The sequence below is a fragment of the Cornus florida genome, unplaced genomic scaffold, assembly GCF_030987335.1.
Source record: "Cornus florida cultivar Cherokee Brave unplaced genomic scaffold, ASM3098733v1 CherokeeBrave_3.0.0_Hap2_Chr02, whole genome shotgun sequence".
Lineage (NCBI taxonomy): Eukaryota > Viridiplantae > Streptophyta > Magnoliopsida > Cornales > Cornaceae > Cornus > Cornus florida.
Window position 1 is genome coordinate 21,239,526 of NW_026775572.1, and position 21,276 is coordinate 21,260,801.

At 37.3% G+C, this 21,276-nt stretch overlaps 4 protein-coding genes across 4 annotated transcripts; 3 read left to right on the plus strand and 1 right to left on the minus strand.

The window, feature by feature from the left end:
- Positions 1–392: 392 nt before the first annotated feature.
- LOC132295802 (uncharacterized) lies at positions 393–3,836 on the plus strand. Its single transcript, XM_059794081.1, has 6 exons — positions 393–433; positions 582–635; positions 1,643–2,060; positions 2,256–2,450; positions 2,653–2,818; positions 2,995–3,836. Exons 1-6 carry the CDS (start codon positions 393–395, stop codon positions 3,834–3,836), a joined length of 1,716 nt encoding a protein of 571 aa, XP_059650064.1.
- Positions 3,837–3,841: 5 nt separating this feature from the next.
- Positions 3,842–4,772, plus strand: LOC132295803 (uncharacterized). The gene is made up of 2 exons (XM_059794082.1): positions 3,842–3,847; positions 4,035–4,772. The coding sequence occupies exons 1-2, from the start codon at positions 3,842–3,844 to the stop codon at positions 4,770–4,772; spliced, it is 744 nt and encodes a 247-aa protein (XP_059650065.1).
- A 1,719-nt stretch (positions 4,773–6,491) lies between these two features.
- LOC132294181 (uncharacterized) lies at positions 6,492–10,978 on the plus strand. Its single transcript, XM_059791946.1, has 10 exons — positions 6,492–7,051; positions 7,711–7,775; positions 7,881–7,942; positions 8,034–9,161; positions 9,272–9,350; positions 9,453–9,578; positions 9,662–9,793; positions 9,892–9,987; positions 10,113–10,330; positions 10,419–10,978. The coding sequence occupies exons 1-10, from the start codon at positions 6,883–6,885 to the stop codon at positions 10,681–10,683; spliced, it is 2,340 nt and encodes a 779-aa protein (XP_059647929.1). The 5' UTR covers positions 6,492–6,882; the 3' UTR covers positions 10,684–10,978.
- A 556-nt stretch (positions 10,979–11,534) lies between these two features.
- LOC132294182 (proline iminopeptidase) lies at positions 11,535–19,439 on the minus strand. Its single transcript, XM_059791947.1, has 11 exons — positions 19,177–19,439; positions 18,391–18,593; positions 17,349–17,447; positions 17,150–17,260; positions 17,014–17,076; positions 16,793–16,886; positions 16,083–16,180; positions 15,367–15,468; positions 14,373–14,486; positions 14,124–14,198; positions 11,535–11,914 (listed from the first exon to the last, which is right to left on the minus strand). Exons 1-11 carry the CDS (start codon positions 19,304–19,306, stop codon positions 11,810–11,812), a joined length of 1,194 nt encoding a protein of 397 aa, XP_059647930.1. The 5' UTR covers positions 19,307–19,439; the 3' UTR covers positions 11,535–11,809.
- Between the last annotated feature and the right edge of the window lie 1,837 nt (positions 19,440–21,276).

Genomic DNA, 21,276 nt, shown 5'->3' on the forward strand with positions numbered 1-21,276 from the left:
CGTTTCTAACAGTGGGATCGCTGAGGTCTGCCACATGGTTCTTCCATCCTCATCTCATGTTGGTGGGCCTTCTCCGTGTCAGGTTTTTTGTGGCCCTAAGGCACCCACTCCATTCCCTACTCCGGCTACTCCTCGTAACATGTGTGAATTTCCTGATCTTTCGAGTTTGGTTCCCCCAAATTTAGTTCATACAGTGGGTCTTTCAACTAACCAGGCTTTGTTTGGTGGTCCCTCTTCCTTGGACCGGGAGTTGACTTCTTCTTCTACAAATGGAGCGGGCCCAATTTCCACTCGCCACTCCCTGCTGGCCCCTTTAAGTTCTGATGTTCCAGTGGCCCTTGCCCCATCGCTTATTGGGCCTTTTTGTGCAGCCTAACCTCCTTATTCTCAACATGGGATTTGGTCCTCTTCTATCTCAGACGGCCCACATCAGGTTCATTTAACCTCTCCCCGTTCTCTTCCTAATTCACTTTCCCGTTCTTGGAAAGTGAGGGCTCGCAATACTGTTCCAGTTTCCTCTGCGTTGTCTCCACTGGTCCAAAAGTGAAAGGTGTTACTTGATGCTTCTTCTCCCCCGGCAGGTACAAAGAAGTTCAAAGTGGAGTGTCTTTTGGACATGTGTACGGCTCCACAAGGTGATGTTTCTCCCTCTCTGTCCAATTCGATGGTGGTAGCCAGCCTAGCGTGGCCCCAACCCCCTCAATAAGAGTTCTGGTGTAAAATTGTCAGGGTTTGGGGAACCCCTGACGGTTTCCCAGTTGAGGAGGTTAGTTCACCTACATTCCCCTCCGTTGATTTTTCTTTCAGAAACTAAAAATAATTGTTCTTGGGTGGAACAAATCCGCAACTGGTTGGGTTCATATGATCTGTTTGAGGTTCCGTCCTCGGGTAGAGCTGGTGGTTTGGCTCTGCTTTTCTCTCCAGAGTGACAGATTTCTGTTGTTGATTTTTCAGACTTTCAAATCACTTGTGAAGTGATTGGTGGCCGCGGTGCAACCCCTTGGTTTTTTACTGGTGTTTACGGTTCACTACTGAGATCGAACGGGCTTTACAATGGCGTCATATCCATAGCTTGAAATTTCAGTTAGGTCCGAGATGGGTTTTGGTTGGGGATTTCAATGCTCTCTTTCACAAAGATGAGAAAAAAGGAAGGCTCTCCAAGAAGGGTTGGATGTTGAGAGATTTTAAAATTTTCCTTTCTGATTGCGATCTCACTGACCTTCATTTCAAAGGGTTTCCTTTTACCTGGACCAATAATAGGGATGACCCCCATCATGTTATGGCCCGACTGGACCGAGCTTTATGTTCCCAGGACTGGCTTCAGAGTTTTCCACGGTGTATGCTTCATAATTTAACTGTGCAGGGTTCTGATCATCGGGCTCTTCTTCTCTGTTGATTAAATTCTCCATAATAAGCGGAATTTTCATTTTGATGCACGGTGGATTTTTCAAACCCACCATTCAAAAAGCTTAGGATTTTTCTGGTTTTGGTTCCCCTTTGTCTGGCATTTATCAACGACTGTCTCGTTGCCGATCAGCTCTGAAATCTTGGCGGCGGGGTAATGTGATAATGCCCAAAAGCGGATCAAGGTCCTCCAAGAAAAAATTGTCCATCTTAAGGACCGCTTGCATGGGTTTGATAGAGGGGAGTGCTCTCAATTGGAACAAGAACTCAAGTTTGCATGGCGGGATGAGGAACTATTCTGGAAACAGAAATCGCGCATAGCTTGGCTCAACCATGGGGATAAGAACACCAAATTTTTTCATCGTAAGACTTTAATTCGCCGGTGCAAGAATGAAATTCTTGGTTTGGAAGATTCTCAGCGTCAGTGGTGGGATTCCAAGGATGATGTTCGTAGAGTGGCGGAGGATTATTTTCAACACCTTTTTTCTTCTTCCCCGGTTGTGAGTGATGATGACTTTTGGCAGATGCTCTCTCCTAAAGTTTCTCTAGAGATGAATACAGAGCTTCTCAAGGATGGTTCGGTTGAGGAATTACGCCAGGCTATCAGTGGTATGGGTTCGTTTAAAGCTTCGGGTCCTGACGGCTTCACTTCTCTAGTTTTCAAGTTTAATTAGGAGACGGTAAATGATGATCTTCTTTCGGGTTTTAATTCCTTTATCCATGGGGATCACATGCTTGGTTGTCTCAATGCCACCAATCTAGTTCTTATTCCTAAGGTGAAGCATCCCATCTTGATGTCTAATTTTCGTCTTATATCTTTATGCAATGTGGTGTATAAAATTTTTTCCAAGGTTCTTGCCAATCGTCTGAAGCTCATTCTTCCATTATTGATTTCTGAATCCCAAAGTGCCTTCGTTCCTAACCGACTGATTCATGATAATATTGTTATTGCGCATGATCTCTTGCATGTTATTAAGTTTAGGAAGAAGTCCAATTCTCCAAGTTTGCTAGCTATCAAGCTTGACATGGCTAAAGCATATGACCGTGTGAGTTAGGATTTTCTTTCCAAGTTTATGTTACATTTGGGGTTTTGCCAAGCAATGGGTGGCTTTGATTATGGAGTGTGTTCAGACCGTGTCTTTTTTGGTGGTTATATTAATGGGGAATGTGGGGCTCGGTTTGCTCCCTTCAGGGGCCTCCATTAAGGCGACCCTCTTTCTCCTTTTTTGTTTCTCTTTTGTACTGAAGGTCTCACAACTTTTCTCCAAGACGCCGTGCATCGAAAATCGCTTACTGGTCTTAAGATGGGTCGGGGTTGTTTGCCCATCTCTTAGTTGTTTTTTGCGGACGATGCTCTACTTTTCGGCTCTACTAAGGCGAGTGAGATGTGCTGCCTTAAATCTCTCCTTGATATGTATGATTCACTAACTGGCCAATTGGTGAATTTGGAGAAGTCCTGCCTGTATTTCAGTCCCAATACTCCTACTCCTTTGCATAACTCTCTTCGGCACACTGTAGGAATTCGTAACGTCGACTAGTCTAATAAGTACTTGGGCCTTCCTTCTCTTTTGGGTCGATCCAAAATTGCAGCTTTTAGTTTCTTAGCTGAAAGCGTTTCTGCGAAAACTCAACTCCTCAAAGGCAAGTTCCTTTCTAAGGCGGGGAGGGAAATTATGCTTAAAGCTGTTCTCTCTGCTACTCGTATTTATGCTATGCACTGTTTTAAGATTACTAAGCAACAATGCAAGACTTTAACTAGCAAATTCCTTAATTTTTGGTGGAGTGGTGAGGAGAAGACCAATAAAATTAAGTGGATTCGTTGGGATACCCTTTGCAAGTCCAAGGCTGTAGGGGGTTTGGGTTTCAAAAATATGGAAGCCTTTAACCTTGCTCTTCTTGCTAAGATGGCTTGGCGTATGGAAGTGGGGGATGATTCTTTACTCTACAAGCTTTTCAAGAAAAAATATTTCAGTAAATGTAGTTTTTTTTATTCCTCTGTTGTTCCTCGATCTTCGTGGGTCTGGAGGAGCTTACAAGCTACTAAAGCGGTTCTCCGTCGGGGTATGATATGGAGGATTGGGGATGGTTCTTGTATTGACTGTTGGAAGGACAACTGGATTCCGGATCGATCTAATTTGGTTGTTACAACTCAAAAGACTGGGGCTCCTTTTTCCTCAGTTGCTGACCTGATTAATGCCTTTTCCCATTCTTGGAATGCCGATTTGATTTCTCGGTTCTTTAATCATCGTGACCGCCGTCCCATCCTTCAGATTCTTCTTCGTCAGATGGGAGGGTTGGATTGTAAAGTTTGGGGGTTAACTTTTTATGGCAAGTTTTCAGTTAAGAGCGCATACTATGCTTCTCTCTCCTTATCTGATTCTTTACCGCCCTCTCCTGCTTTTGCAAGTTGTAGTTTTGATTCCGAAAAGTAGTCCTTATGGCGGTATGTTTGGAAAATCAAGGCTTATCGGAAAATCCAGCTGTTCTTATGGCAGAGTTTACATGAACGCCTGCCGGTGCTTTCTCAATTGCGCTCCAGAGGCGGGTCTGATGAGGTTACATGCACTCTCTGTGGGGCTGCGGAGGAGACTATTGACCATATTCTTTGTACCTGTTCTTTTGCGTGCCAGGTATGGAAACTCAGTCCTTTTAAGTTAGATTTCAGCATTTCGTCTCCTTCTTCCTGGCCAAAACGGTGGTTATTTATCATCTTTCTGTGGGATGATTGTGTTTTTTCGTCCGAATGCATAAGCCTTGCTGCTTTTATTTGTTGGGCTTTATGGAAGTGCCATAATGATCTTTTGTTTAACAATAAGCTTTGGGATCCGCTTGCCGCTGTTCAACTTGCTGTTCGGAATTTCCATGAATTCACAGCGGTGAGCTTTCAGGATGCTCTCCTTTCCTTGTCTCCGGCCACTGTCCCTCCTCGGTCTTCCTCTTGGATTCCCCTTGCTCTAGGTGCTTTTAAGCTTAATTTTGATGCTACTTATAGCAATGTTTCCAAGTCTTGTGGCAGCGGCATTATTCTCAAAAATCATTTTGGGCAACCCATTCGCGTTGCCTCTGTTTTCTTCCGCTTTGTTTGCAGTTCGTCTGTCACTGAAGCTCTTGTGCTTAGGGAATCTCTCACGCTTCTTCAGTGTTGGGGTTATTCTCATGTTCTCGTGGAAGGTGATTGTAAACCTGTTATGGATCTTTTTCCTTCAGAAGAAGCTCGCACTGTTATTTATGACAATGCTACTATCCTTCTTAGGTCTTGCCTCGGTTCTTCCCTTGGTTGGACCCATCGTTTAGGTAATGTTGTTGCTCATTTAGTGAGCAAATCGGCTTTGGAAGCCAGTTGTGGTGATTTTGAGTGGAGCATATGACCCGGTGATTATTAAATGCTCTTTCTTCTGATTGTATCTCTTCTCTTTTCTAATGTTATTCGCTTTAGATAAAAAAAATTTACATTTAGTTGTTTGTCGTAGGCCTGTTTGGTTTCAAAAGTCAGATTAAAAGCCAAGAAAATGTCAGCGCCAAAGGACCAATACCCAAACAGACGTATATAAATGCAACGTTCAATAAAATTAATGAGTCTCACCTATTTGTAATATGCCAAAAAATAATAATAATAAAAAGAAAAAGAAAATAAAAAATCAATACATTGTCTCTCTCCGTTTATCATTTTCTAATATCTCTTGCACGAATGGACAAACAATAAATCTTTCCACGAATATGTTCTCACTTACGTCAAGTTATTATAAGGTCTTGAATCCATCATTGAAAATCTGTGTGTTTTTTTTAACTTTTTGGTTACGTGTTCAATAAATATTGATCGACACCATTTAAAAATGGTTCTTCGCTAATGACTTTTTTTCACAACGTGGTGCATTCAGAACATACTTATATTCAGTATTACTCACCTCCTTTTAAATTGATAGTAGTATATAGTAGTATGCATTACTCTCCTTGTATTCAGGATTGGGTGAGTGTGCTTTTAAGACTTCAATTTGCAAACATTACCTCAAATGCGTAGCAAATAATTCTTTCTTATTTTTATTATTATTATTTTTTAATGCTGTGTTCAATAGAAATGAAGGAAAAAAAGTGTAAAGAGAAAATAAAAAAAAATGAATAAAGTTTCTTTGTATGGATATTTTTTCACTTTTTACAATACTTTGGACTTATATAAAAAAGTCACTTTCGAAATCCGCATATTAAATTTTAGAAAAATGATAACAAAAATCGATTGATGCGTCAGCTATTTAAATAACTGACGGCAAAAACCAATTCGATGTTATAATCATTACTCTAAATTTTAACCAAGTCATCCAGCCACTGAAATTTTTATTAGTGGGCCTTCAAAACAGGCCCAGTTGCAAATTTAGTCCGTTATTAGTGGGCCTTCAAAACACCTATTAGTCTAGTAGGCCCACCTCTGTCGATAATGATGCTCCGTATTTGAGATCTACACGTTGCTTCATGAGACTGCTGGCATAATTAGTTCTCACTTCTCACCATATCAGGCTGGGGCCGGACTGAGCATGGCCATAACTCAACTGGGCCTAGAGCCAGCCTAATAAACCCAAAATTTACACGGGTCAAACCTATCTTGTTGAAATTGGGCCAGCAAAAAACTATACTTTGAATTGCAAATAATTTAGGAGGGTGATCATGATTATTTTTAGAAAGCTAGTGAATGACACATTTTATAACAAGAGTAATATGATAGAGTGATCGATAGCTAAGACAAATTCAATAACTTTTACGTGCGTATAAATGTTAAAAATATTAAAAACATCGACATCCATCAATCATTTTATGAAATTGTTTGACTTTCCCACTTTAAATTATTTTCTTAATTTTCTTACAAATTTAAAATTCACAAATATAATAAGTTAAATATTTGTTACCTTTTAAATTGGATAATTGGTTCTTGTACATTGTTTGTCCCAACACATATGCAAAAATTAAAGGATAATACTTAGTTACTCGCCGGTAAGTAACTTCACCCTACTCATCTCTTATATGTTTCAATAACAACATACCACGTCAGCTTTAATAACCAAATAATTCACGTTCTCTTATATTTTCTCGGATCAACTATTGAATAATTTTTTTTATTAAAACTGATGTGGTATGTTGTTATTGGAACACATGAGAAGTGAGTAGGATGAAGCTACTTACCGGTTAGTAGTTAAGTATTATTCAAAATTAAAAATAAAAAATAAAAAAGAAATTTACCAATCTGTCCCTAGATTCCGCTTATCTGATTTGTTTGTCCGGGGAGGGAGAGAGAGTACTTTCTAACGGCTACTTACAGATGTGTTTAAAGATCTCTCTTTTTTTGTCCAAAACACACACCATAAACAAACAAAGAAAAGCGACCCTCTCTCTCCTCTTACTCTTCTCACACACTCAACCACCCACCTCCTCCACCACGCTCCGCCACCACCACTCACCTAATTCCAAACTCTCTCTCTCTAATCGTGAGAAATGGAGGAGGAATCTCAATTGTCAAAGCAGATTGTCAGCAACGAAGACGGAGGAGCGGCAGGAGAGGACGAGGAGTTCTACGAGAAGATTGAGGCACCCAAGTTCGTCGACTTCACCGTCTCCGATCCTTACCGTCCCGACGATCGCTACTGGTTCTGCTCCCGAGTCGGTGTGTGCTTTCATACCAACATCATATATATGTGATTTTCACTTCATGTTAATTTTTCAATTGGTGGTTTCATTCAATTAGATTTTAGTTAATTGTTATTCAATTTGTTCATTGGTTGTGATTTGATGTGAATATAGAGTAATCTTTCTTCAGGATCAGCTTTCTGATTCTTAATTTTTCCGTTTTGTCAATTGAAAAGGATCTCTGTTTGGTTGCTAAGAAAACACTGAGGGTAAGAAAGGGGAATTGGATATTGAGCTAGCTGTTGCACTTAAAGAGGAAAAAGAAAAATTAGCTGAGCAAAATAGTGATATTAGATGAGTTGTATTGATTTTTTTTTTTTAACACATTTATTTTCCTGGAAAGTAAACCACTAGAAGATTAAAAAGGCCCAATTTTCCTCTTGTTCTCTAATTATATAAATATATTCTTCCACTTACTCAGCTGCAAGAGAGTGCTTCTGTTGATCTGATTTTACATTCTTTAGGTTGATTTGGTAAAGCTGGAGGTCAAAAATGTTGTCTGCAAAAAAGATTTATTTTTTGTTTTATTTTTTATGATGAGTCTGATTTTAATTTGAGCTGTTAGGGAATGCATCTCAACTTTTTCAAATGCACAATTTTTTGATACCCTCTTTCTCTTACAATTTGATCTTCCAGGATGTGATCTAAAGCATGAAGAAGAAATGGACCCTGAAGCAATCTACAAAAATTTTGTTCTTCGGGTTAGTGTTATATATATATATATATATATATATATATATATTGTGCTTCTTTTAATGTGTAGCTGATAGACAAATTTAGGGTTCTGACATCAATAATTTATACAGGTCATGGCAGCAAGAAGTCCCAATATTCGACTTCGAAAAGCACTTAATAGAAAAGCTCCAAGGTACATCTACGAAGTTTAATTTCATTATTACCTTTTCATTTATTTTTGTAATTTGGGGGTTTCACTAACACCACTTAATTTGATCTTCTAGTGCAAATGCAAAATGCCCACTTTCAGCACCTGCAAAACCTTCAAAATCAAGATTCGCATTAATTTCTTCAATTCCTCAAAAGATGGTTAAACCTCTTCCTAAGCTTAGTTCAACACCCCATGCCAAGACAAAGCAAGTTGCTGCTAAGTATTTAACTACTCCTAGGAACAAAAAATGCCTTCCAAATCCAAACTCATTTTGTAGTGTTCAGAACCTGAAACCAACCATTGTTGAAGTGCCCAAGAATAGAATGGTAGTGAAGGCTTTGGTCTTTAACTCTCCGAAGAAAGGCATTTGTGTGAAAACTTCGGTGGAATTGAAAACCCCTTTATCGAAGATCTGTGAAGGGATGAAGAAGCTTGAGATAACCAGCCAAAGGAAGCGCGTATTGGGGTATTCTTACAAATCATCAAAAGACATTAGACGCAATCCTAAGAAATCGTTGCCTCTAGATCCTTCAGGACGACAACTAAATGCCTGCAAGGATAAAACCAGGCTTAAGGATTCGTTACACCGTCAAAATTTGAAGGACCAGGAAGCCAAATCCTTACGAGGTATGAAGAGAGAGAGCAAAGGGAAGTTCAACAATCACTGCAGCTCTGTGCCTAAGGAAATGGTTGAAATTGACTCCAGTGATATGGAGATTGATGTAAAATCAAGGGATGGTTCTACAATACCTAGTTCAAGGATTAATAAACACTATGAACTTGAGGAGCATTTGACAAATTCTACTCAAGAAGAAGCCATTAATTCCTTGGAGGCGCCACCATCGACAGAGAATTCAGATGCAGTGTCATCAGATGACTCAAAAGAGGCGCGGTCATCAGAAGAGAATTCAGATGCGCTGTTATCAGATCACTCAGGAGGTGAAATGAATACCCAATCAAATTCTGACGAAAGAGACCTAGAAGAAAATGGTCTCCCCAAAGTTCAAGCTCCAAATGGAGAGGGTGATGAAGGCAGTGAAGGAAATGACCAAGAAAAGAAAATGAAATCAAGTTCAGAGCACGCATTGAGCTCTAGAGATCATCTAGCTGAAAATCAACCTTCAGAAGTGGCAGGGCATGAGAGTGAAGCCATGGACAGCGATGATAAAGAAAATGCTTTAGTAGCTTCTGATGATAACAGGTATAAGTCTAGTCCATCTTGCACATTCTATTCCTAGAGGGTATGCTTCTTATTATCTCACACTTCATTATAAGTAATGCTTTTGTACTTTTTCATTAAATTTGTTACAGAAATTTTGATCATAATAACAACAACAATTGCGGAACAAAAATTCTTGGCAGGCAGGAGACGTCTGAAAACACTAAAAAGGTTCCTTGTTCTTTTGTTACATTTTTTTCAAGTTAACCAAAATTCTCTCTAGGTTTGTGTGTGTGCGTATGCATGTGTGTATAACTTTTGAAATTTGTGTAGGTGGTTGCTCTGATGGTGGAGAAGAATTTAAAAGAAGGGCTCACTACTACCGGCGCTAGTGCTCAAGAAGTGAAGTATAGAAAACCAAAGACAACCCACCCCAAACCTTTCAGGCTGAGAACTGACGTAAGAAGCTCTTCCCTCCCACCCCACCACCACTTTTAGTTTTCAAGAACATATACTTGATGATGTATTTTATACTGATTTAGGAAAGAGGGATTCTTAAGGAAGCAAACTTTGAGAGAAAAAATCATTTTCTAGCTCCTCAGAAAGAAGTTGCAGTAGTTCCAAAATTCTCCAGTGGAAACTCACAGAAAAGGCAAGGAGGACATGATATCCAAGTGAGTATTTTCCTTTTCGGTCATTCAATGTGAGGACGATTTATTTTTATATACCATGGAAGAACAGAATTTACTCAAAGAATTCGCTTTTGATCCAGAGGAATGAAAAGTGCCTTGAACAACAAAAATGTGGCAATGATACACATGAAGGGAGTGAAAAAGAGCTAGAGGAAAATATTCAGAAGGTTGAATGTGTAAGTCTTTATATTTATTTTTCTAATTGTTGTTATACATTTTCAGAGGTCGTCATATATGCTGTTGAGGTTTTAATAAAAGGGGTTTTCTGAAAACACATAAAATTTTTTAATTGTGGCAACAGAAAAGCAAATCAGGACTGAAGATTTCAAAAGGTCAAGTGCGACCAAGAATATCTATGTTAACACCACAGAGATGCTCTGCTTTGACACACCAGCAATCTATACCGGTTATTTCCCATCTTGAAGATGGCAAGGATAGCATGTCTAAAAAATCAGAGAACCACCGCTTAAGAAAGACAAAATCTTCTTCATTGGAGCGACAACTTATTAGGCCTCAACGGTGAGTAGTAATCTTACTTGTTCATTATCTCAAACAATGAAGAAAATGCTCTTCTAAGACTAACTTTAGCTAGCCTGTTTTTATTCAGGGTTGCATCAACCAAGAAGGCATTGATTTCTCACATGACACTGGGTCAACAACTAGGTGTGATAAAGGAAACTTCATCTACAATCTCAAGACCCAAGGAAGCAGGAAAGCTGAGTGAGAGTTGTACTCCACCAGCAACCAAAGCTATTGCTTCTGTTGCTTCTTCCAGGGTATCATCACAGAGAAGAAGGCCTGCAACTATTCCAAAGAAGCCAAACTTTCACAATGTCCATGTACCAAAGAGTTGCGCAAGGAAAGCGACTTAGGTTTTCATCATAATTTACTCCTAGATCCAGTGTATCATATTCTGTTTTGTTGTTCAATTATTTATTGAATCCTTACGCTGGCTTGAATTTGGTTAAGCAGCTGGGTTTTTTCTTTTTCAGTAAAAGATTGATCTTTGGGAGCCCCCTCAGGTTTTAGTGTTCCCAAATCATTTATTGTATCCATAAATTTGAAGAAATGCAATGCATTTCGTTCTTTCTTCCGCTTTTGCGCTAAGAAAATTGTATTTTAGCAATCAACAAAGTTATGAATAGTGTGTCAAATATTTTTTGATCATTCCTTGGTGTTTGCTGCTTATAGGAGTTTTTGGGTATTCTGGTCGATATACATATCAAGGGAAAAAACAATGAAGAGCAAAACTGACATGGTAGACAATAGAACTGAGAGTTGTTAAATTGGATGTAGTGAGTCATGAAAAGAAAAAGGCTCTCGTCCTAAAATCTTTCTGAGAAGCAAAATTTGTTTTGGTAGGTTAGTTGCACACCCAACTCAAACACCTCACTATTTGCCTCTTGCATATTGAACCCTTAACCTGCCACACATTAGTACCATTTGAACTTAGCAGTTTGGTGGTTCTAAGAAGCAATTTTGAGCCCAAAGAAAATGGTGCTATGATTGTGAAAATGGAAAATGGAAAATGGAAAATGAGTGCTATAATGAGTGCAGAGCTGGTGGTGAGAGAGAGTTTTCATGATACAATAAAATACACTTCAAACTCTAGATAGTTATGATGGCAATAGTGATACAGTACTGCAGGAAGAAAGTAAAAGGGCAAAAAACACAAAGCAATTAATTTCGGTGGCACAGGAAGAGTGGATTACTAGGCCAGAAGTGCCAAGTAGAAAGGGAACCAATTTATTTCTGTGCATTTATGATATCATCAAAGGCTCCTTATCATTCATCTTTTCAAATGGGCAAAGTTGACCACGTAGGTCATATTCTCAAAGGCAAAAAAAAAAAAAAAAACAGATTATTCATAGCGAGTTCTCTTGTAGATATCAAACACATCATTGGAGAGTATCCCCACATTTTATGGGTTATAATCGGGGACTATGATTAAGCCAGATTGCTGCAAATTTGCTGTGATGTGTGCTGCACCTAGCCATTCTAGGACCCGTTTTTCTTGATTATGTTTTTCAGCTTCTCATTTGCAGCAACTAGTTCTGCTGCTATTCCTGGTTCATTAGCAGAGTGTCCTGCTTCTGGAACAATCTGTTGCACAACAAAATATTTTATTGATTTCATATTTACATAAGCAAGAAAGGGATAAGAGTTCAATATTATTTATTCTGTTGAGATAAATTCCAAGATGACTCTTAAATGGAGATGAAAAATAAAATAAAATGCTTTCACAGCACTACCATCACATCAAGCTGATCTCCATGCACCAAATATATTTGACATAAGCAAGGATAGCAAAATTTGTACACTACAGGCAGAAGTCTAGCAATAGGTAATTAGAAACTAAATATCTTTTACAGAAATTTGAAATGTATCTAATATGTGACGATAAAATATAAACCAATGTCTAACAAAATTCTCTATCAGTTCTTGTAGCCATTATAGTGGAATAAATGAAGCACTAGTGATACTCTAAACTTCAAAAGGGATAGAAAAATTAGTCCTATAAATGAAAAAACAAAAAAAAAAAAAAAAATCATAATAAAGGGTCTAAAAAGGCTTTCTGCTTCCAAACTGTCCTGTGGCAATGTCCACTTCGAACACACTACGAACTGCATTTTGGTTTAGCCAAAAAAAAAAAAAAAAAAAACAGACACCTGAATTGCTGAGTAAATATTACTGAACACTTGAACCCCAATGTCCAAGACGTGTATCATTTTACCCCGATACAAGAAAGAATTGTCTAAATTGATAAGGATTTCCTCAGTCCTTTTTTTGTCATTTCCTTTCATCGCCACAGCACAAACGAGAGGTCATCATGTCTCTTTGCAGAACCTCAACCAAATCTTTTTGGCATTTAGTTCACCCTTGTAGTAACTTTAAGTTGGCCCATTGTGCAATTTCTGGTCTTTATTGCATAAGATAAAAAAATATAGAGAAGAACCATAGCAGTGTGAGTGATAGAGAGGAGAGTGATCAAGTGATCCAGAACAGAGTGACACGGAGCCGTTCTTTCATGTACAAAGTTGTCATTTGGATTTTCTATTTTATTTATGCAATAATAATTTATAAGTAGTAAGGTTAATAGAGTAATTTTGCAAAGTATCTAACGGGATCTTTTTGGTAGTTATACAGTTGGACCTAGTTGCAAACTTTTGATATTTGAAGGGGGCAAATTTCATTCCGGGGGCAAATTTGTAAAAAAAGTAATAGTACTGGGGGAGAGGGGGTGGCAATTAACCTTACTATTTATTACAAACTATCTTAATATAATTTAGTAGTAATTTTCGTTGTTTTATCTCAAGGAGTATCAATAATCGGTATCTATGCCATTCTGGAATCTCAAGATGATGTATGTTTACCATAATCTTTTTCACTGAACCGGTCTATCAACCTTGTCTCATCACTTATCAGTCTTTACGTGAGACTATGGAATCCCAACGAAACTCATTCTCATAACATCAGAACATATGACTATCTTATCGCATTTAATAGCCACCCTAATGCCATCATAATCATGCTTACAACCCATACCGGATCATCATGCCAACTCGATCGAGCAACACCAGTTCACATGTGGAATACAACACTATCCAAATTTATCATCTACAACCCACAATAAGCATAAAAAAGAACACGTAGTTCCAGATGAAGAACCGTACACATTAAAAAGAAGGGAGTAGGAAAGCTTTCTGCTATTTACTACAAAAGAAGAATTGGCAAAAAAAAATTAATAATGACACAGATACAGGATACGAACAAGACACACTAACTGGTCTACCTTTGTCTTAGTGGCTTTGGGTCTTAAATTCCAACCTAGGTCCAGGTTTCAAGACTGGTAGGGAGAAGAAGAAGATGAAGGGGAAAAAAAACAGGACACAGGACATCCTGACATTACAAATCCTTCAAAAATGGCACAGTTACCTCAAGGACACCACAACATTTACGTATATATATTGCATTTATTAAAATTCGAATTTTTATGTATCTATGTAAAAATTTTAAATAATAATTCTGGTCATACTGGATCCTTTTTAGATTATATGGATTAAACATGAATCATGTCCATAGGATTCAATTTGGATTCAGATCTGGATATGGACTCGGACATTAAAATATAGATCCAAGTCTAGAGATGGGGATATGTATTCACATGGATCCACTTTACTTCAAGCCCTAACCGGACACATTCAATAGGATCCAAGGAGTATCAATATCCATTATGGATAATACGCAATGTACTAGCAAATGCAAAATATCAATACTGAGTAAGGCAGATGGCTGAAAGCACTTCTCCTACCTTAAGATCTGCCTCTGGCCAAGCTTTATGAAGATCCCACGCCGACATCATGGGGCAGCACATGTCATATCTTCCCTGCAAAATTATTTAAGATAATGATTATTCCAGATTCAGGTACAGAACTTGAATTCTACAGAGTCTTTTAGGCGCCGGCTTCCTGCTGCATGTATAGTATTATATATGATGAACATTTTGATAAGATGCATGAACAAACACTTCTAAAAGGACTGTCCACGAGCAGAAAGATACCTGTACAATTACAGTATCAATATGCCTTATCTTCTCAACATTATCTAACAGGAATGACTCTGAAGGAAAGAACCCTCTGTTCACAAAGTAATGGTTCTCAATTCTTGCGAATGCCTGTAGGGAACAAATTAAGTTCATATCATTAAAAGAAGAAAAAACTGAGCCATGTTAAACAATCACAATAAAGCTGCCTAATCATAAGATCTGATCACAAATTGCAGATGCTCATAACTTCAAAAGAAAAACATTTATACCAAGTTGAAAGTATCTAAAAATGGTATTAAGAAAAATTAAGATAAGATTAATTGCATACTCTTCATTAATCCAGCTAATTCGTATATTTAGCACCATCAATGACGCCATAAGCTCGGGCTTTCTTCTAAATAAGATAAAGGGAATTCATGAATTTTTGGTTCAGCATTAAGTTTGAACAGGGAGTACCATTGCAGTCCACTTAGGTCCCCTACTCAGAGACAATCCCACTGATGAGGCCTTAAAAATTCCAAAATAAAGGTAAAGCATCCTAGGAGGACAAACTTTTAAAGAATTTGTTCCCAGAGCATATGTTTCTCGTCTTGAAAAAAAAAAAAAAAAATTGGAAAATGAAACTTGATGTCACTGTCGCATTGCAAATTGGCAAAGTGTTGCAAGGCTAATGATTCAATCAGGTTTAAATGATAATATTTGGGCCGTTTTCAATCTAAAACAAAACATACACCCATTTGTGACACTTAAATTATGAGATCAAATTTGAGTTTCACCAACAATCCCTAAATCTAGAACCAAAATAAGATTTATAAAAAATCACCAATTGAATCACTTATCTGTAGTCAGAATTTGTACTGTTGAAAAAAGAAAAAAAGAAAAAGGTTACTGAATATTGAATCTATAGAAGATAAAATTTGGATTTAGATGGCCATAAAGCACATGGTAATTAGTCATATACAATATACAACAACAAAAGGGGGTGTGGGTGTGTGCTAAAGTAACTCACCAATGAAAACTTATCATCATCCCCTTTCTTGATATTCTCTTCATTTGGAAGAAGATGAGCAGTCATCATTTCCCATTTGGTCCATGCTCTAGCAGCTGCATACTGAGAACAAATAAAAAAATTGCTAATGATAGATTCCCAGAATATAACAGTACATGCAGATTCACAATCAATCAATGATATTCTGCATGAGGGGGTTATATTGATATCGCCGTACCAGATACACCCCTTTGGCTGCATTTGGGGTTACAGAAAACTAAGCACCCGCAGCAGTTCAAGAGAACTCCCACTAAAACTGTTTTGAAAAAAAAAAGACCAATACCATAGAAATTAAGCATTGTGTTATTTCTGGTCAAGAAGCTTCCTTTATTTAGTTTTTTTGTAAGATGCCCGGCTATAAATCTCTCATTCATCATAGATATTACGAATACCTTGATTATAACAAAAATGAAACTATAAACCATGCCTCGTCCACAACTTCTACATTTCTAGATGTTCTCCGTTGAGCATCACGGAGCAGGCAGTTGACATAGACCTTCTTGTGTTGTAAGGACATAACATTATGAATTCATTCCAAGCAAATTTCAACAATCCATACAAAAGTATACAGTTCCATGTATTTAAACCGTGTTAAATTTAGGGAGCAATTTTTCAATAACCAGAAAGGGCTCAGAAAAAAGTAAGGCATGCATCAAGACCTGGAAAATAACTCTTACTTGTGTATCAATGTCATCAGAGTTTAATCTCTTGCTGTACGCACTAACAAAACATCCCCTTTCATTTTCTGGAATAAGATCTCTAAATGGCTCCCAAGCTGTACAACAAGAAAAAATGCAGAAGCATTCAGCCACCTTAATAAAACAACATGCTTGGTGGTCCAAATAGAGTCAAGGCAACATATCAGAGACATAGATTACGAAACGCTAGTCTAAGAACACTCTTTCATCCCCATCACACCCAACCCATCGATGAAATCACCAGGTTAAAGTGCTTCATTGTGTACCAGTGTATGGTTTCTAAACCAGAGATCAATGAGCGGGTTTACTGCATTTAGGTAACAGGCTAGTGTGTAATACAGAGTCATATGTGATATATATATATATATATATATATATATATATATATATTGGTAAAGGTCATATGTAATAATGTGGAATACTCAAAAAACATAAAATCTTATTGAATGTTTTAAAAAAGATGGTATAAAAGTGCAGTACAAAGAGTTCCTAAATAAAGCATACATCTCTGGAAAGTATTTCTACGGATTTGAATGACATATCCTAATAATATGCCACGAGACATTGTTGTCATTGGTAGAGTTTGAAATCTGGAGGGAAGTTTTGTGGATTGAATTACCCATTCAGTATTAGATGTACTAGAACAAGATACAAAAGAGAAAAAGGCAGACAGAGCAAAAGAAGCATACCATCAGGGTAAACAGCAGCAGCACCACCCTCATAAAACCAATCAATCTCTTTTTTCCGCAACAGAAAGATCCCTCTAAGGACAATGCCAGTAACCTTAAAATAAGGAAATGAAAATATGTCAGTAACTGATACTTTTGTTATTGGACAAGGAAAAACTGACATTATCCACTTCTTGAGGCTTGAACAAGAGAAACAATGACAAACCAGACACAAGAAGCACCTTATCAGGATGTGCTTGGCTGTATGCAAGAGCAAGTGTGCTTCCCCATGACCCACCAAACACCTGCAGAATCAAATGGATTAAAAACATATAAAGTCCCATCCCCCAAAATCACTCAACCAAACAAACTTTCAACCTGCCATTCTGGAATTTCCAGATGTTCTCTTAGCTTTTCAATGTCTCCAATTAGATCCCATGTGGTGTTCTCCACTAAGCAAGCATGGGGCGTACTCTTACCTGCACCTCTCTGGTAGAAGACAAATTCTCTTAGTACAAGCAATTTTAAAGGCCTGAGAAATACCTTAGTCCTTAGCAAAACAATTTAAAAACTAAACCTGATCAAATAGAACGATCCTGTAAAAATCAGGATCAAAGAATCTCCGGTTACTTGGTGATGTTCCACCTCCTGGGCCTCCATGGACAAAAACAACTGGCTGCAAGGGTTAAAAAGATCTTCAGAAAGCTGCAAAAAATGTATAGTCATGCAATACGGACATTCTATATCTCTCCGAGTAAAGACCACACGAACCCACTAAGATGTCAACTATATAAACATTGCATCAACAAAATCTCCTCATATCTGTAATATCAAGCTCTATACTCCCAGATAATGACATGTTTTATACTCTCGAAATCTATCTGGAGTTCATAGAACTGTTAAATCCATCCGAAACAAATTTCCAAGGTCAGGTAAATGTCATTTTTACAAGATTACACATGCACCAGAGACAAGAAAAACTAATGAGAAAGAAAACAATATAATTTCTTAAATTTGAAATTTGAGGGGATGTCTGGACAACCCAAGTAACTAAACTAAAAAAACCGTTGGTGCAATAGGGAGACATCACCATAATCACCAATTTAAGTAAATAAGCGAGGTCATTTCTGAAACCATGAAAAGTTTTCCTTATTTTGCATACAGTCTTACAAGAAAGACAAAATAAACAAATTTATATGACAAACACAATGAGCTATTTGACCATTTCAAATAATACATAAAACTGTGGACTAAATTCAATTGTCATCTACCAACGGGCCAGTGGCCTAGCGGTATCAGCTTCTTACTTCCCAAAGGGAGGTCAAGGGTTTAATTCTCAGAAGAGACCTGTGTGTGTGAGTACCAACTAGGAAAAAAAAAAAAAAAAAAAAATTCAATTTTCATCTGACATTCAAATATATAAATGCCTTACTGCCATTTGACAAAATGGCACAGTCACACCAACTGTGGTTTATGTTATGGTTTTTCTCTCAACATATATAGATGAAGTAGAAATATAAAGTGAATTACAGAATTAAAATTTCAGCAACTAAACTAAGTGATGGTCTCGAATGATTAGACGTTGAGAGGAGAAGAAATTTAAGAACGATCCTACTCACATGCCCATTCGGATTTCCTGATTGCTCCCAGTAGATTGTGTGAAGATCCGAAACCTTCAAGAAGCCCGTACTATACGGCTCTATATCTGGATAAAGGTTCCTATTTAACTCCGGAAATTCTTTCCTCAGATCCATCGAGTCACTTAGTTGGTGCTCACTCTTACAGTCAACACTTTGAGCACGTATTACTAAATTCTTCCTTCCTGCAAAACCAAACAAACATAGCAAATCTATAGGCTACTAAAACTAGAAAATTTAACTTTCAGCTTCAGGAGTTATACTGTTGTCACTTGTCGCCTATGTGTTGTGTACACAATAACTAAACCCAAGCACCAGAGAGAGAAATTGCTAAAATATAGTTATACAATCACAGGGAAAAAAAAAGCACAAAAATGCATACATAAAAACGTTTACACATATATACATAAATGTATATATATGCAATTCGCACCACAAAAAATAAAATAAAATAAAATAAACACACACAATAACTTCTTTCAAGATAATAGCTTTAGCTAGAGAGATGCAAATGAATTAGTACATGAAAACGTGTAATATATATATATATATATATATATATATATATATAAGCAATTAACGTGATGAAACGGAGAGGAGAATAGGTAAACACACGATTTTCGATTATTTTTAAAGAATTATTATACAAATGTAATCTCTATTCCAATGATTCATCCAATAAAAAAGATAATTTGTGCGAATTTTGCATCAAAATTACTTAAAGATTTGAGAAAATAGAAGGATGAGAAATGTAGAGAGAGAAAATACCTGAAACCAGTAAATTCCTGTGTGGAAGAATTGGGGAGTGAGAGAGGAGAGAAGGGATGAGTGTGGGAATCAGAGGAAGAGAGTGAAGAGAAAACTTCGGATTTAGCACCAACCCTAACCCTAACCTCATCGACAACGCTACTTATGATAATTGCGTGCGTCGAAATCAAGCTGATTTTTCAGGTAGAATTTTTGTCTATCCAATGAATCCAATCCCATGCCAAAGTTGTACCATCAGATTCCCATTATAAATTTTATATAATATATAATATAGTATTTTATATTGCAATTTTGAATGTTTGCTACTAGTATTTTCAAGTTTCTCCGTTTGTCCGCATGTATATATGGGCCATATGGCCTATTTACTGATGTATATATAGTTTTTTTCTCTCTCTTTCTGATGTATATATAGTTTTTTATTTACTTTTTAAATAGGTTCGGGGTGGACTTATTATTTAAGATACGTGTCAATTGATTTGTCAAATAAATTTAAATATTAGAGAAAATTACATATAAATGGAGTCAAAGTTCCATATTTACTTAAAGACTGAGTCAAAGTTCCATATTTCTCTAAAATGGATTGCTGAGGTGGCACATGGTTTTTTACTGTTTAAAAAATTGTGGTGCCTAAAATGCCCTTCCCTAACAAAAAAGTAGTACCTTCAGTTCAAAAAAGTAGTACCTTCAGTTCAAAAAAGTAGTACCTTCGGAGAAAAAGTAGTACCTTCGCGGGTGTTTAAAAAACATGGTACCTGGACCCCAAAAAGTAGTACCTTCAGTTCAAAAAAGTAGTACCTTCGAAGAAAAAGTAGTACCTTCGCGGAAGGGTATTTTAGGCACCACAATTTCTAAACAGTAAAAAACTATGTGCCACCTCAGCAATCCATTTTAGAGAAATATGGAACTTTGACTCAGCCTCTAAGTAAATATGGAACTTTAACTCCATTTATATGTAATTTTCCCTAAATATTATTACTTGAATAATTATTTTTTTAATAGAAATATTTTTCTAGGGTTAAAAATATGTTTGTGAATATTACTTTATTCTCCAGATTTGTTGGGATTGTAATTGATTTAAAAAAATAGTCTCGAGTTTAAGTTAGAAACGAAAATAAAAATCAGGTAACAGTCTCCTTGAATTGTTTTTAAGAGTTCATGTATCAATTGTTTTTGTTTTGCATTTTGAATTTCATATAAAATATGGAGTAACTAATAGATATTGAGTTCAACCAACCAATTTTCTTTTCCTTTTTTTTTTTTTATTTAAAATGTCTAGTGCACAATTAGTTAAATTAGAGCAAATAGAGTTTTTATTTTTTTTACCCCGACACACACAAAGATTTTCTAACAACAAAGAGACAAGTGCATGAGCCCATTTACAGTAGATGGACAAATACATGGAGCACAGTAACATCAACTTGAACGCAAGGACAACAAAATCCACCAGAAGTGATTGGATCACAGACTCCGTAAGAACAGGACTCCGAAAAAACAGGACAACAGCATTGACCACCTCGTACCTCTATCTATAAACAGAATTAACCCAAGCCGAGGGGATAACCTGGAATATCATACGCATATCGAAAAAAGAAACACCAAAATATGACATAAGGTAGCCGTAAAACAACAAGACACCGCTGTAGTAGTTTAGTTTATGGAATAATACACGAGTGCTAGCCAGAATTACTAGGGATAGAACGAAAGCAGTAGTAGTAGTGCATTAATTAATTACTAGTAGTAGATGGGCAAGAATGCGCAAATCTTCTTCATCCCATACTCTAACATGGCATCATTGTCTATGATGAAGGAGTAAGAACACCAATCCTCGGCGGAAATGCGGGCGTTTGGCCCCGTTCAGCACGGAAAACATCAATGTTAACATGAGTCATACCGGGTGTAAGTTGAGGCGTAGACTGGAGAAGACCAAAGCGCATGTCGCCCACATGAACAACAAAGGCTTGCGAACCAAACAGAAGCCGGCAGCTTCTCAACAATGCTGACAGTGGTTGCTTCCCCAGTCCTTTGGTATCCCAATGGATCCCAAAATGGCAAAGCATAGAGGTTGAGGTAGCCGTCGGTTTTGCTACCATTTAATTGAAA